Consider the following 17,685-nt stretch of genomic DNA (forward strand, 5'->3'; position numbering starts at 1 on the left):
TCAAAAAGAGTTACAGCAATCCAACAACACATTTGCTGTTTGGTAAAGAATACTTCCTTTTCTATGCAAAAGTTTTTTGATACTCAATATTCTAGGTATGTGAACTTTTAACTTGTCAGACTATTGTAACATATTTGAAAATTATAGTAATTTGATTAAAATGTTGCCTATAAGGCAAAAGGTTCAGTTAATAGAATCCATATGTAATTAAAATGCAGAACTAAATGTAATCAGACCCCAGTGACTGGTGCCTTCATATTGATAGTTTTACAATGGCCTCTGGGGTTGAAAGTTTATGTTAAAGTTACTAATGTAGCTGTGCTCCAGAAAATGAGCAAGACAATTTAGCCATTTCAAGTATGACAACATGCTGAAGCAACAGTCACAAAATACAGGAAGTTGATACTCTGAATTTTAGGGGTATCTTCCACTGGCAGGTGGTAGAAACACAAGAACTGCTCTAGTACACTAGTTAGAGAATTGCATTCAGCAGCAGCACTGTTGTATAAACATCCCTAAATGAAGGATCCTGCTGTGAGCATCTAAGGGTGTATTTTTTTTAATAACATAGTCACTTCATTTGTGTGAATTCGCATTTGAATCATCTGAAAGTTATAGACACAACACTATGTACCAACCCACAAAAGAAGTTTAAAAAAATTTCCTGAACTTAAAAAAAAATAAAAAATTATTTTCTCTGGACAGTTTTAAGAGTCGACATCCTGTGTTAGAGTTCTCTAATCATCACCAGCACAATTTACAATCAGAACACACAGAGAGCCAGTTCAGACCAGCTCATCTGTTGACTTTGGCAAAAGCCCTTAATCTCACTGTGTGCAGCTGCCACTTGAGAGCTGGGGACTCGGCAGAGAGCCGAAGGAGGGTGGGATACGGAGTTGGTCAAGGCATGAACACATAGGCCTGCTTCATTTCAACAGTTGTACACTGCTTTTTTTATAGTCTTTTCATTTTACAGCCTTTTTTTTTAAAAAAAAAAAAAAAAAACTGAAATTAAATGAGGACCTCTCATGAGCCACTGCGCTCCAGGCATAAGAAATTGTAATGTCTGGCTTCCAGAAACTGTCCCGTCAAAATGTGCTTCTGATTAGGTGGCTTAATTACAGCTGTGAAAACAATGTTGATTTAGGCCTCAAGATTCCAGTGCATGTCAGCCGTTATTAGCTAGCCTTGGACTGAAGCCACCATTTTAAAACTCTGTACCACTAAAGTCACACACTGCCTGACAACTTTTTATTTAGGCAGAAATGTTGCCAGAAGCAACACATTTTATGCAAAATATTTTTCATTGTGCAAATTTCAAATGTGACACTGTTGATGGACATAAAATGGGTAGTTATGGCTGGACTTCACCAAGTCCAAAGCCTAACTTTTGCAAAAATAAAACCCTAAACCCTGTTTAAAATAGTTCTTATAAAGTTTGACTGACATAATGCTTAATTTTAATTCCTTTAATTCAGTTTTATTCCAAATCCAGCATGTTGGTTTAACCACCCAATTTTATTGCATCTAAATTTTCCTGACAGTTTCATTTGCTGTTGGGAAATAAAATTGCCATTTTTGCAACATGGGAAATAATGGCTAGTTTCAAAACCAATATGTTTGAAACTTCCTTTGCCTGAAGCAGGTTAAGGCACACAGTCAATTTACTTTAGGGGAAAAAAGCTCATTAAATAGTTTTTAATATTTTAATATAATTTAAGTAACTGCTTTCACAGTGGGAAAGCTTATTAGGCCCATGTATTTACACCTGCAGAGAGGTAAATGTTTGGGTAATTAGGTGGTTTCCAATACTTCAGCTTTTCAGTGTAGTGGCAGAGTTAATACCATGAATACTGTAGATGGACGCAATGCATTCACTACATTTAAACATTACATTTCCACTGGTAGTATTTTGCTTTTATGTGCTCAAGAAAGAGATTTAAGCTTTAAGTGTTTTTTTTTTTTTTTTTTTTTTTTTTTTTTTTAATTTTTTTTTCTTTTGGTCTGTTTTGAAAGTCTCCTTAATGACAAGAATTGGCGAGGGAACATGAGTGAATGTGTGTGGGTGTTAGCTCTCGGCAGAGCCCTGTGCTTTGGAAAAGCAAGGTCCACGTTCTCACTTCACAGTTGCCATGAAATTCCAAATGTCCATGCTGTGCAGTTTAATGGAAACCATGAAGTTCCTAAATGACCGCAGGTTTATTCCAATGTTAAGCACAAAACAAATCTTTCATGTCATTGGCTGAGTAGCAGAAAAGGAGGGTCATATTTTCAGGAAGCTAATCGCCTTTCCTTTTTTTCGTTCATGGTTTGCATTTCTATGGCATTAGAAATGTGTTTCTGCTGAGGTGCTGGAACTACTACCTCACAAGCAAGGGTCTGCAGTGGTTCCCAGGACTGAAAATGAGATACTTGGAAGCTATTACTGTATTCGTCTCTTACCCTAAGTGCTCAGGCCAGAGCAATAATTGTACCTCCTACAGTAACTAACTGGAAATTAGTTCGGAGAGACTAATGATTTGGACAAGGAGACAAGTCTAAAGCATAAATTTAAGTTTGCCTTTTAGGAGAACATCATGCTTCCATTCACTGCTTGCACCAGATTAACAGAGAAAAGTGAATGCCTATGTTTCATTTTGTTCAGGGTTTGGAGGAGAAAGAAGTCTTCCGTTTCATTTGCAAAATGGTATGTGGGGTTTTGAGGAACTGAATGTTTCTGAAAGGCCGCAGTGGATGCAGAAAGCAACTTTGCGTCAGGAGGCAGCTGTGTGTCAGACATATATGTGGTCTTTCAAAATCTGTTTCTTCGGTAATATACAGTGAATTTTATTCACCAGCTGCATATGTTTGCTTCATGTATGCTACATGACTTTGTTTTTTTTTTGCCTTCCTCCCACACCTTGTGAAGTGAAATTCTCAGCATATCAAAATAAGAGAAACTTTTCTATATGATTACAGGACCTGCTAATTCCGTAGTAGAAATAAAAGTATTGGGAGTGCTAGACAGGCTGTTATTTTGAGAACTGGATATTATAGACCAGGACATTTAACCCCAGGAAAAAGTTTTTACAAAAGAACAGAGCCAAGGACAAAATTTTACTGGCTTTGTAGAAGAAAAAGAATATTCTCTACAAAGGCAGACAAATTCACTTCTTTCCAGACTCAAGGACTTTTACTCAGGCCAGAAGGTGCTTCCTCCTCCCTTTTGAAGAAGTTATTTCAAGAAAGGGAGCTGGGAAGCTTCTATTATTCTCCGTTAAACTGTGGGTTAAACATAAAGGGAATGTCTGTCTGTTCTGTGACTGTGAATTCACTGAGAAATTTTTGGAGGGGATTAAAGCATAGCTGTGCCTGAATGAGTCTAGCTCAGATACTTAAATGGTGTGTGAATCCATGGAATCCAGGTTGTCATCTGCCTGATATTGTCTTATCATTTTAAATTTAGATCACTTAAGGTATACTGTTGTGAATAATGATTTTCTTATTCTGACACCTGTTTGATTTTGCATTTCTGTGTGTTTCAAGCTAAGTATTTAAAGCACTGTTTATAAGGAGAAAATTCGGTGCTGATCTTCATTCATTATCTTTGATGAATGTGTAGATGATACCCATGAGTTGTGATTAAATTGAGTAGTATAATAGATGGAAGGATTTTTGATGTCTTTCAAAGTGTTTTTTGTTATTTTGTAATACTACCCCTGTCCAGTGCACAGGGAGAAAGGACCAGAGAGGAAGAACCAGTGTTTCCAGGAGTCAGCCTGTTTCTCTGCCAGCCTCAGAAATGCATACATATGCAGCATGCCCCAAGTGTAGCATGTATAATGCTACATTTACTCATTACAAAAAAAAAAAAAAAAAAAAGTTTGTGTTGGCATTTAACAGGATTAGTCTGGAGAATCTAACCATAAAAAACACATTTTTTAAACAGTGTAAGTAAGTATTCCCCTCAAAAGATGAATTTTTAGGTGTTTGTAAAGGAAAATCCCATATTTAAGTGTTTGTATTCCCCTCTAGGTGGCAGGGAGACAATACACAGCCTAGAGAATTCAGTGTCACCTAGCTGGTAGACCTTCATTCAAAGGAGACAACCTTCTCAGACAGCTCTTTCAGCTCCTAATCTCAGCTCCTGATGCACTGGTTTGGAAGAAAGGTCATGGGAGCACAGGGCTGGGTATCATCTCCACCCTAGGTCCCACAGCAGATTTCTCAGCTGTCAGAGACCAAGCAGAGGAGGAGAGGATCCTCTGCAGGCCAAAGAGAGATAATGAGAGTGATAAAGAAGGGTAGCTGTAAACCACAGCAGCCTCCTTTACTTTGTGTCTTTCTGGAATTTGTAAAATCAAATTACTCTCTGCTGTTCCGCTCATACTCTTTTTCTCTTGCCTTCTCCTGTAATTGTGTATGCTTGCATCCTTTTCACTTGGGAAAAAAAGAACAAGCCTTCTGTGACATTTTTGCTGTAGAGTAACATGTTTTTGTAGAAATACATCTGTTTACCTATTTCCATTGCCTGAATGTTTGCATTTTGTACTTTAAGGATAAAAGTTAATGCAAGAAATGAAAAAAAAAAAACAACACAAAAACACCTTTAAAATATATTAGAGTGTGTGACTTACACAGATAAAAAGACAGGAAATTCAAAGTTAGGGCATGAAGCATAACACTGCTCTTAACTCATAATTCTATTCCTATAATGTTGACATGATTTAAGGGCATACAGTCAGCAAGTTACATCTTAATGTTTATTTTTATTGGGTTTTACATATTTAAGTCACACTACTTAATATTTACCCAGCATATATTTATTTATTTATTGTTGTTGTTTCTAAATTACATGTAACAGCCTTTCGTGGAAGTCTGTGAAAACCTACATTATGCAGCAAAGGCACAGTTTTTCCAGTAAATCTTAGTGAGGACTTATTTTCTCCAGAGACTGGGCTTCCTGAAGCTATTTGGCCTGTTGAATAAACTAGTACTTGAAGAAAATTTTTAAATATGGAAGAAGTACCCAATAGGGTAAAGAACCTCCTTGTCAGCTGTGAGGATGATATAATGATAAAAATAATTATTTTTCAAATAACCTTTGTTTTCTTTAGTTTCTGTAATGATTCAGTACAATCAAAGGCATTTAGAACCACAGTGTGCTTCTTAAGCCATATCCTTCCTATTTTACAAGCATTTTGTCTTCTGTTGACTTGTTGCAGAAATTCTACGTTTAGGAAGGGGAAATTTACAAAAAATATAGACAAGAATACTGTGGTAAACCACCAGCAGTTTCCATGTTATGTTTGATATTAAGAAAGCAAAGTAATATAGTGATGATGTAATGATTCCGTTCTTTCATTTTCAGATGCTGTAATTGTTTCAATTCTTACATTTTTTTTGGAGAGGGATCCCTGGAACCTTTAAAGACACATTACTTTTAGACACCACACTTCTGAATCTGTGCCTGAACTGAAATTGACCCATAGAGCCAAGGTTTAGTCAGGAAATGTCACCATAAAACTGATACTACAATACTTGCCTCTGATAAATGTGTATGTTCACCAGTATTTTGGGAAACCTTTTGTTCTATCTAGGCATTACATGTAGTTTGACAAAGAAAGTCCAGATCCACAGTCATGGAATAGTTCACTGATTTTTCAGGTTTTGTTAAGTACCGGTGAGTGTCTCATTTGATCACAGAATGATTGGCTCATATGGTGACTATAGGCCTATGATCAGGATCCCTGACAGTCTTTCAGACTCTGTGTGACACCAAGCTTTCTTTCACAGGGTCTTGTAAATGCATGGCACTCCTCTGGGAGCCTGAGCATATCCTGCAAGTTAACCAGGACTTTGCAAAGCTTTTTGACATTACCAGTCATCCAGTTTCATTTTAATTTGCGCATGTCAAAACATCTCATTCCTTTAGGAATTTCTAGTTGAATTTAATAACTTACTGAAGTTTACTGTGCTTTAAGTAAAAGATTTTTTAGAAGAACATAATCTAATCAGGAGTTCTGTGTAAAAAAAAATTTAAGGTATCATTCTGAAGCATAAAAGGACCACCAAATTACTGAGATATCACTATGTATTTTTAATGTTATGTTACAGTTTTCTTGCTATACAAACCAAAAAGCTTAAGGAACCTCTCTCCAAGTCTCTTTCTATGTTCCTCATGAACTTTCAATAAAAAGCCTGTGTGCCTGATGAAAGTTTGCAGTGTCGTATGTGGTGTGTTTTTTTTTTTTTTTTCCCAACTCTTTTTTGCTTTCAGAACATGCATTTGGCATATGTATACCAAAGGATGAAATGCCATTAGCAATTTTTTAATGGCGATTTGCATAAAATATGGTTGGTATGCAGGAAATACTAGTTCCATTTGCCTCACTCACACTACATGTTCAGCCTCCCAGAAAGTGATGATCTAGTACCTGACTAAACTAAAAGCAGTTCTTAGAGGCTGATTGTACTCTTGAATTTAGTGAGTATAAAAAGTTCTGTTGAAGTAATTATTAGATTTTTATTTAATCTCAGTCTGAAATATAACTGTATATATAAATTGGGCCAAAACCAATAGAGACAGTAACCCTAGCTCACCCACACTCAAGTTGTTTATAACTGATAAGCTTGATTCCTTGCCCAGTTAGTGTAATTTGGATCTTGCATTTACAAAAGACCTACATGTTAGCTGTCAACTGAAATTGAGCCTAATTTTTTTTTTTTTTTAGGCCATTCAGATATCAACTGATATTTTATAAGCAACACTGCAGGAAAGCCAACTGCATTCCCCAACCATTACTGTTATAAAACTACTCTTTAGAACTCTATTGAATATAAACTGCATGAGATATTATATGCAATTTGTGGGAGAAGGAGTAATTCCCTCCTGAAGTTACTTGAATCAAGTTTTACTGGGGATGACTGAACATTAAAATGCTTGGTTTGGATAAGCAAACAAAAGCTTGAAAAATGTTGCAAACCTATAGGGATCCAAAGGTATCTCTTCCTGGTGTATCTTTCTCTGTGCTGTTTCAAGGTGTGGGGGATCAAACCCTAATGAGGATTTTGACAGGGAGGTGGCAGTGTACACAATTGCACTGGGTGACCAAGAAAACGCATGCTGCGTTGGCCAGTGCTAAGGGAACCCTTTGTCCTCCTAATACGTTGATGGTTTTAATAATAAACATTCCTGTTGAGAACATAAAGCTGACAGCAGTAACAGCTGATGGCATAATTCTAATGACATAATTCTGTCATTTTTTGCTTTGTCGTTAGAGGATTTTTTTTAAGAGGCCTTTCAGTTTAATACAGTTATTTAGATGAGCAGAGTTACAGGCCTACAGCCTCATGCAAATGCTCATGTTCTTGCTCAGCATTACAATCTGTTGTTAAAAGCAAACAAACAAACAAAACCCTACAACAACAACAGACAAAAGTCTATCTTTCAAATGCAGATAGGTTGCATTTATTATGTCTGTATCCAGTTTATCTTCCTAGTTCTGTTGTCTCCTAAGAGCTACCTACCTTCAATCTGCTGTTTGTTATGGAAGGCTGTCAATTCACGAGATCAGCATCTCCCTTCTCACTACATGATCTGCAGTTATTTTCTCCGCTAAAATGCTTTCTGTATCGCTGTTACTTCAAGTCTGAAAAATACTATTTTCCTACTTGAAATCTCACTCAGATGTTCATCACATTTTTTTCATTGCTGAAAGTTACCCATTTTAGCATCAGCAACCTCTGCCAGAGTTGTACAAGTTCCATGTCCTTATGACTTGCTTCTTTTTCACCACCTTTTATAACGATAAGTTGGTTCTATGTCCTTTCTGTAAATTCCTGTTGTGAGAGATGTCTGCTTTACACCTCAATCAATATATTTTATTTTTTGTTTCCTTCCTTCACGCTTTTGGCTTCTCTTGAGTTTCTGATTTCTACAAGCTGTGTGTCTGCTTCTCTTTATAAAAAAAGCAAGTTTCTTATAGGAAAAATGCTCTTTTAATGCTTTTTAGAGAGAACTTAAGGTGACCGGTCCCTGTAGATATGCTGGTAAATCAAATAGGTAACACAATCTATCCGAACTTGCTGTAGTTAAGCAAACAACAGAATCTGAAATAACTCAATAGATAGGCTTTTGGGTCATGCCTTACTGAAGTTCTAATAGTTGAAATCCATAAGGCTACCACAAGGCATTCACAGTGGCTGTTCTCTTAGTTCCACTGCCCAGACATCTGTACTCATACAGTCTGTTCTGGCTTTGGTTAAGAAGCCTTTTCATCAAAGGGCACTTGAACATTGTCAGTGCTTACTGAACATTGGCTCTTTGAAGGCACTTTTGGGCTTAGTCCACATATTCAATTCAAATACATTTGAGAGAAGTAGTAAGCAAATGAGTATTTTCAAGGCATCTGGCTGCAAAGTAACAGTAAGTTCCATGTTTGTTCTCATTTTTAAATAAGCTATCAGTAGAGTGCTAAAATGTTAATTTCCATTTTCATTTGTTTTGCTAGCTCTGCATAGTTCTGATCATTATTCCTTAAAATATTGCATATTTGGAAATCATCTTCTCAGTATTTTTAATGCAAGACAGCTGAATCATAAAGGTACTTTAATTGTTTGTAGACTTTTCTCCTCTAGGTTGTTAAATGTTGCTGTCAGAAATAATTACGTTTTCCATCTTTTCAACTTTTACCTGTATTGCTGATACAGTATATCTTTATTAATTATAAAGTGAGTGAATTATTTTACTGAATCAGTGTAATTCCTTTTTTTTTTTTTTTCATTTTCCAAAATGTTTATGTTGATTAGCTCTAGGATTCTGCATTAAAATTAGTCTCTAGTAGAAGATATATTAATGCACCACTGGCAAAGCTTAGCTTTCCTTGTCCTGTTTAGTAATGGAATTCCTAAATTGTAGTCACACCATTTCTGAGCAAACAGACAAAAAGGAAGGTAGCTAAGCATTTTGCTGTGCGTGAGCAGTTAGAGGGCAAGCAGACACCATGCACCTTGACCACCTATTATGAAGCTTTTTGCTGCAATGTCAAGTGAAAGCGAGTTAATTGGGTGAAGCTGTAGAGCATGTTAGGGGCATGGTAAAGGGTTGCTGTCTGACAGCTGAATGTCAGCAGAAGCTAGTCAAGTGTGGCTGAGAGACAGAGACCTGTCACAAAGTTCATGTGGACTATAGCACAGTTAGGAAGATGAAATGTGGTTCTGTCTCACTTTCTCCCTCATTGCATTCAAGCACCTTAAGATTTCACACTGTATGTGTCAACCCTTGTTCTCTAAGCTGTTTTCTCCTAACACTTCTGCATTCAAATGATTGGACAGAAGATGCTAATGTTTGGTAAAATGAATGTAAATACACCCTTTTTCCTTTTTCTGCTAGAGTGGCAGTATGCATGCAACTCAAAAGAAACTTTGAAGGCTTACATCAGACAGTCACACTGCCTAGGAGTTCAGATGATGACTGAATACATTTCTCAAGAGAATATGAAGCTTGACACTTTAAATTGTTGGATAGGGACTGTTTTCCCTCTAGCAATGACAGAAGAAAAAGCTAAGCAGTAAGCAGTGAGGACTATTTCATGAGCCACTTGTGCCTCAGCATGGTGTCACAAGCATGCTAGTCTCCAACTGTAGTTATCTTCTTCTCTTCTTGTTAGAAGGAAGCAAAGAGCTGTGAAGGTAACCATCAGAGAGAAATACTAATTAGAGACAATAAAAACTGCAGGAAAACTCACACAGTAGAGAGGCTTACTGGGAAGCAAGAGGAGCATCAGTTAAAGGCAACAACAACCTCACAATACACTGATGCAAAATGTGGAGAGTTGTTACAACCGTTTAGTAAGAGTACAGTGTATCTTTCAATGTTGGTTGCACAGTACAAAATAAAGCAATAGTCATTCAGGTTGGTTATTAAGATTAAAAATAAACAGAAATTGCTTCTATTCTTGAGAAAGTGGAAGGACAGTGGTAGGCAATGTTGGGTAAGAAGTCTGGCTCATGAAGTCATGTTCCTGTGTTAAAGAACTTGAAAACTTCAGTTGAAGTCAATGAAGACTGAGCATTTCTCCATGAAAATAGTGCACTATATAGTTTGTGTAGTGTTTTGGCATTATTACAGTGTAGTGCAAACAACTTGACCTGAAAATGAGAGACGTCCATGTGTATTCCACTGAATAGAGACAAAATTCTGAAAGAATTACTATATATGCTGCATGGCAGATTTTTGGCTAAAATATTTAGAAATCATCACAATTAGCAATGCATAGTCAAATTCCTTGTCTTTAAGCCATCAAAACATTGAAGATATGGTGGTCTGATGTGGTAATCCTGTGCATTTCTTCAAACATACCAGGTTTAAATACATTTGAATAAAGCAGGATTTCTTTTAGAAAAAAAAAAAAAATCTTTCTTTAATTGCTTGTAATAGAGTCTCTAGAGTGTGATTTCACTGAATGCATTAAACGCCAAAGTGTTATAAAAGCAGAAAAAAAATGATTTCCAGATATTTCAGAATTGTGTATTTTTTCAGTAACTTCTGGAAAGTGAAGAGGGAATTCTTTGAAAATGAAAAATGCTATTGGCTAGCAGCACCCAAGGAAGAAAGTGTGTTGTGTGTTTAACTTGCTGACTTAATGTGTAATGAGTTGGCAGTCCACTGAATTATTCTCTGATAGTAAATTGTTTCCAGAATCCAGGCAGGAGTGCTGACAATTAGAATTTATACTGAATGTTACAATTTTCCTACTTTATGTCAGGGATAAATTTAGTCTTACTGCCTCAGAATACCGAATTGCAAAATCATTGACATGGGAAGCAAACTTTCTGGTTTTGGCCAGCATACATTCCTCCTTTGAAGAAATTTGTTAACTAGCGCAGTATTAAACTGACACCACTAGTAATACTTTCCATTTTAAGTAGCAGTTTTTAGCATTTTCATCAGTCTGATGTTTTATTTATTTCACTGAGAGTGAGAAATGACTGTTTGAGCTACTTTTAACAGCAAACGAATGAGCAGCATGCTGAAGTCCATTGGTGTTATGGGGCAAAAGCCAACTATTACCAGTTTTGGGAATATCAGTCTAAGAAGGAGGTTGTAAATTATTTGAAAATTTTCATCTTTTTACAGAGAAATAGGTTTTCCACATAAGTGCTGAAAAATGGTATCAAAGATGGCTCTTGTTTCTTTAACACTTAGTGGAAGTTCTATTGCTACAGTGAAATGATGTAACACACAATGACAACATAGACGAAAGAAGCTGGAAAAAGTATTATTGGCCATTTGATATGCTGTCTACTGCTATTACTGTGTATATGTATGTTCTAGATTCAGGGTAAGGGAAAGAGATGAGAAGAAATCAGTACCAGAAATCAATTGCGGAGATGTATACTGACTGTTTCCTACTTCTCTTCCATTGCTCTCTGCTCTGTGCTTACCCCTTGCATTTCTTTCTGCTCTTGGATGGCTGTGCTGCAGCTTCCTCAGAGATTTTAGAGGTTGCTGGAATTCAGAAGAAACTGCAGCTTGCTCCTCCTTCTATACTTCTGTTTGCTGTCAGGAATCCTCACACACCTAGGTCTCCTGTAGTCTGGTGATTTCCTATAGATAACACTTCGGCCTTATAATACAATAGTCACCTTTAATTTGCCAAGTGATATAACACTGAGCTTACTACTGTATCTGCATCATCACACAGGAACATCTATAACTGAGTCTTTGTTTTATGTCGCAACTTCAGTATTATTCTTTCTGCCCTTTCATTTCATCCCTTTCTTGGTAGTCTTCTGTTCTAAGTGGCTTCATTTCTTTCTTACCTAAGTCAAAGAGATATATGCAAGCTTGTTTTTCACAATCCACAAGTTGTAACTCACAAAAAAAATCTTACAATTTTTTATTATTCTGATTTTTTATTTATAATTTAATTTATGTCATAAAAAAGCGGAGGGGAAATTTGTGTTTTGAAATTGAGTATTTGAAAGCAGTTTAAAGTGGTTAAATTTGTGGTGGGAAATCCCCAAATTGGAAGGAATTACTGTAACATACAAATAATAGAAGGCAATTGAAAAGTTGTGGTATTATAGTGAAAATTGTGGCCCAGTAAAATTATCCTTGCGTTGACTTTGCAGGCTGAAACCATTCTGACTGATTTGTGGCTTCCACTCTGGGTATAGATTTTAGTGCTACAATTGAAGATAAGCAATATTCTTCCAACAGTGTGTTTCTTCATGTAGTTATCTGTTTGCACCACTGTCAAAACGGATGCACAGTTTTCTAATTCCAAACGTCTGACATTACTTCACAAGTATTGATATATAAAAGCAAAATAGGGTGTCTTTGATCATAACATGATGCTTTTGAATAGGCTGACAACGCAATAAAAACATACATAAGAATATAATGCATGGTGGTTTTATAATATTCACTCACAATGTTACATAATAAAGCAACCCTTTAGAAGTCAGTTTTAACTTTGGTAAAACAATGCATATATCATGAGACATCCTGTAAACTAGATCCTAAATGTGATCAGAGGTTAGCCACGAAAGAGAACCAGTAGGGAATAGTTGTTTTAGAAATCTTTTTTCCATGTCTAATAGTAAAATGTTGTTTGAGTTAACTGTAGTTTAGAAAGCACTTATTTCATAATATAGACTAATCTTTTATTATTATTTTTTTTTTTCTTTGGGAAAACATATTTTATAAAGTCAGGCTACCAAATTCTGAAAAATGACCGCAGGATGTGTGACCAATTACTGTATTCCATAAACATTTAGAAAGCCTATTTTTGCTAGACCTGTTGTGTCCTAAATATTTATTTAGCTGATGCAGTGCAACAGTCTAGATGGAATCATCTAAATCAGGTAAATAAAAGTGCTATGCTAAAGATTTACCCAAACAGACACTTTATTTAAGACACATAATTCCTCTTTTAAAAATTATCTAAATGCATTTTTATATAATGGATTATTATCACAACCCTTGTATAGTGTTTGAGTTTGCCAGTTTAATACATATGTTAGAAAGGTGTCTAAATACAATTATGTTGAAAGAACTGTGTTGAGGAAATTATCACTGCCTTTAAAATTTCTTTGTACAGGTATGTGTTCAAACAATGTGTATTGTAACAGTTCTTAGTGTTTTTTTCTAGTAACCTATAGAAAGAATATTGTTTTCTTATTCATCATGAGTGTATATAATGATATGGGATCAAAACAGTTCTTAGAGTAACAGCCAAGATATTTTTTTACATCAATCACGTTGTTATTAAATCTGATTTCCATTCTACTCAATGAATAGTATTCTGTTCTGCGTAAGAGGTACAGCGCAGGATCTGGATAACTAAAGCAGAGCTTTTTTCCCCCAGCAGTGAAGCTTTTACTGTAACATAGTCTATTGACTTGCTGCCAATCATTAAGTTTCATACATTTTTTTTTTTGCAACTCTCAAAGGAAATCTGATTTCTTGTCTCCTTACTGGGATTTTGATGCCATATTCCTCAAAAAAGTCCCAAACCTCACTATATCTGGAAAAGGCATTATGAGATAGTAATTGTAGTATGTGATGTTTAATCATTCCGATATGCTGATTAGCTGAGATATTGAAAGCAGTACAAACCATCATGTTTACATTTGTCTTCAGTATTTGTTATCCAGAGTGAAACCTGTTAGTAGGTTATATCTTAGTGATTTCATTCATTTACACACATAATTGTTTCTAGAACATCACTGTTGGTTTTTTTTGGTGCATTTCAATATTTTCTTAATAGTTTCTTATGAATGTCTCTTTCTTTAGAGAGAATTTAAGCCAGCTAATTAAAGTGTATAAATAACAAACTGTTAATCGGTGTAATAGGTGGATGCTTTCACTGAGATCTTATTTCAGATATGCTGATACAAATGCAGTGAAGCTTGTTTGTGCTTTTGCTCCTTAATGGTTCCCATCCTGCATAGTGTTGAGCACAGTAGGACTGCAAAGGTAGAGTGTTACAGATCAGTACCTGACAGTTCTGCTGGTTATCTGATCCCTGTAACCAGCATAGTTCAGAAAAACTTGAGGCACTACCTCATTTTAACTATGTCCTTGAAGTAGTCATCTAAATTTGCTACCATATGGGTTCTTAATGAACATGTAGCATAACCTGGCTGTTTACAGTAGCTGCAATATGGCTTGTGGTGAACCAGGAAATCAAAAGAGTCCATATCAAAGGGAACTGTTGAAGTAAGTGTTAGAGGCAACCATTGATTTTTCTTCTGCAATAGTAACAGAGGAAAGGGGAATCTTTCATGAATGTGTCTTTATACCTATGACTGAGTCTGGATTTGTTGAAATATGAATATACACCCTCACCGCTGCCTCTTTCTGTGTATCAGTGAGTCAGTGTATTGGAACCCGTGTGCCTTCATATACATGTATTTCTTCTTCTGTGTATATTTGTGTGTGTGTATGCATGTGCACGTGTGTGCATATGCATGTACAGTCTCCCTCAAATGCTGAGGGTGGGTGTTTAAAAACTGAAATACAGAGGCACGGTCTTTCATTATCTTACCTTATGTCTTTTCCATAGTAATACTTTGCATGTGTATGAGTTTTTCACATACTTTATGGCCTGATTGATTGTTATTTCCGCAGCTATAACCTTGGTTAAAATACCTTGGTAATAGGCAGAAGAGCAATATGACATCACATTGTTAAATTTTTTAAATTATTTTTTTTATCACGAATATTTAAGGGAATACACAATGTGTCTCTTTATCACTAAAAAAACTATTAATGTTGATAAACTGGTATTATCCATAATCTTTCAAAGTAGAATGCACAATGTTTTGGTTATGTGAGTTATATAATGTTGAATTTTAACTGGTCTAACCTTTGTAACTGTTCAACTGAATGTCGAGACTCATTGAAAGATGAATTGTATTCCCCAGCAATGTACATTCAGTGTATATTCTCTACCATCTTCTAACAGGCTAACATGCAAAGAGTATTTGATTTCAAATTATGATAAAATATATTTAAAAGTAATTTATTACCTTTCATGGATAGCACCGCATATTTTTCCTAATAACAGTGACAGGGAAACTGTAGATGAAGTTTGTTTACTTGATTAAAAAAAACTCACCTAACAATGATAATGAAGAGGGGTAAATGCTGTCTGTACATATCTTTAGTGCTTTAAATAACATAGACTGTAGTTTCTTAACATTTATTAGTGCAGAATATTGTATGTAATATCCTTCACTCCTGCTTATTAAAGATTAATATACATGTATATATGCAGGTATTGTATATATTACAGAAATGGTTGAAACAAGGTACAAACACAGATACTTCATATATATATATATTTGTGAAAGATATAATGAAATTATTTCTCTTGCTTGTTTAACATTGCATGTAAATTCTTTTTGGATTTGTTTTTTATTATTATTTTATTTTACTCCAGGAATCAAGAGGGAGTTCAAACATCACAATGTCTTCAAGCTAGCAATTCAGCCTGACCAGAGTAGAATCCCAGATTTTTTGGCATTGCAAGCTGAACCTGACACATCCTACAACAGTTTTATGCACAATAGAGCCAATTCGCAGTCTTCAGTCTATTCCTTCAGCCTGAATGTCACATCCAGTCCCAAAAGAACAATGGAAAATGGATTTTCAGGTTCTTTGTATCAATAATCTTTTAGAAGGAAAAAATTGCATTAATGTAAAATGATGCAATTAAAGTGCAATTTTGTTGCTACCTTTGAATTGTAGTTCAGCGTTTGTATTTTTTGACATTAATTTTACGTTTTTATGAAAATGTGTATTCATATGTTCACATTTCTATGCTTCCTGTTCTTTGCATACGGTAACAGTTATTTTTTTTAACTTTTATTTATTGCAGTTGCTCATTTCTTATGTAATATATTTTTAAATGTTAAAGAATGACACATTTTGGGTAATTTTCCTCAGTCTTAAAAAAAAAAAATCAATAAGCCATTTTAGTCTCTATCTATCAAAGTTGTTTCATACTTGTCTATTTTAAAGCAGGACTGCAATACTTTAATAGGATTGAGAGAGCTATTTGAAATGTATGCCAATGATTCCTGTCATTTCATGGCAGCCCTGCCATGGTTCACTGAGCCCCCTCTTTTCTCTTGTCAGCTCAACTGAAGACAAGCATTTAGTTGCAAACTTTAAGCAGGTTGTGCAAAACAGAAATGATGTGACTGCTTCTCTTCCTGCACAATAATGTCACTGCTGGTCAATGTGAGAAGGTCAGGTTGCTCCTTGTAAAGCTACATGATACCACTTGCCTATTTGAACAAGTTAAGTTAACTGCTGAATCTGGTCCCTGCAGGCGTTGAAAACTCACCCTTTTATCAAGTCTGCATTTCATAAGAAAGAAGAACAATTGTGCAGGGAGGATTTCTGATGATATGTTTATGTACTTTATAAGGACAGTTCCCAAACCAGTGTTGCAGGTAATATATTTAGTTTAAGCTGAAAGACTTTAAAGTAATGGCTGTTTTGACCTTCAAATAGACTCCTTTTTTGTTGTTGTTGGTAGGACCCAAGAGTGACGCCCATCTTTGATGCTGACAGAATTTAAAGCAAGGCCATTGCCCTGCATTTTCTGCCTTGTAGCACACAAAAGTAAAATTGTATGTCAGGCCGAGATGTCGGGGAGCTGACAAGATGCCCCAGTGACATTTCAGCTGGAAAGAGCAAGTGTCTTGCAACCAAGTGGTCAAATATCAAATAATAGGTCAAGCAGGAAGGAGCTGAGTTCTAACCACAAAGAGGTTTCTGGTAACTTACTTGACAAGCTTTTGGGCGCTTTGTGGCTTGACAAAGTGATGTTCTGTTGGGTATCGCTAGACAGACTGTTCTTTATCGCCTTCAGAAGATCAGACATTGACATTGATTAAACTCTTTAACCCTTAAAGGTTAAATCGTAGCAGTTTCATCATTGTGAATGAAGAACAAAAGAAAATTTGTAATATACCATTTGTTTTCATATTAAACACTGAACTCCCCAGTGCTATTAACTTTTGATGTGCTATGTAGTTTTTGACAAAAAGATTGAACACAAAATCTATATAATAGATTGTTTCTCATTATGGACCAGTGATACATTAGAAAAATAATATTATGCATTATGGAATTTGTAATTTTTTCTAATATGTCAAAGACGGGATTTGATTTTAGAGTCCTGAATACTGAAACTCCATTTTGTCTGGAAAACAATTTTTGCATAGATAATACACCACTTATGATGACCAAAATCTTCCAAATGTCCTTGTTTTCAGATGCCAGAAAGGCTGATATAAATCTCAAATATACACCCAAAGAACTTTAATCAAATTTTCAAGTTTTCATGTATTCTCTTTTGCAAGTCCATTGCTCACAGCCATGATACGCATGTGTGTATGGATACTAATATAGGTTAAGGAAAAAAACAACTAATATATCATCCAGAACTCTCACACATAAGAGTTGGCTGATATAGGAAGAACATTCCTTTTCTTTATGCTGATGCTTTTGTCTTGAACACTGAAAACAGAAGTTTTGTTTCCCTACAAAAGTCTTGGCTCACCTCTTTCCTGATAGTGACTGTTCCTGGTAAAAGCACTGTAAGTACTGTATTCTTCTCCCACAAATATAATGTCAAAAATCTTCAATATTTGCATGAAGAATGAAATAATATGTGAGCA

At 35.5% G+C, this 17,685-nt stretch overlaps 1 protein-coding gene across 1 annotated transcript in view; it reads left to right on the forward strand.

Annotated features, from left to right (window-relative positions):
• The window catches only part of CCDC171 (coiled-coil domain containing 171), a 172,668-nt gene extending 157,178 nt beyond the window's left edge, over nt 1-15,490 (forward strand). Inside the window, exon 24 of the mRNA XM_084304666.1 lies at nt 15,435-15,490. Within this exon, the coding sequence (XP_084160792.1) occupies nt 15,435-15,476 (42 nt within the window). The 3' untranslated portion in view covers nt 15,477-15,490. The remainder of the gene's footprint in view (nt 1-15,434) is intronic.
• The last annotated feature ends 2,195 nt before the right edge of the window (nt 15,491-17,685 follow it).

The sequence above is a fragment of the Netta rufina genome, assembly GCF_964035555.1.
Source record: "Netta rufina genome assembly, chromosome: Z".
NCBI classification, from domain to species: Eukaryota; Metazoa; Chordata; class Aves; order Anseriformes; family Anatidae; genus Netta; species Netta rufina.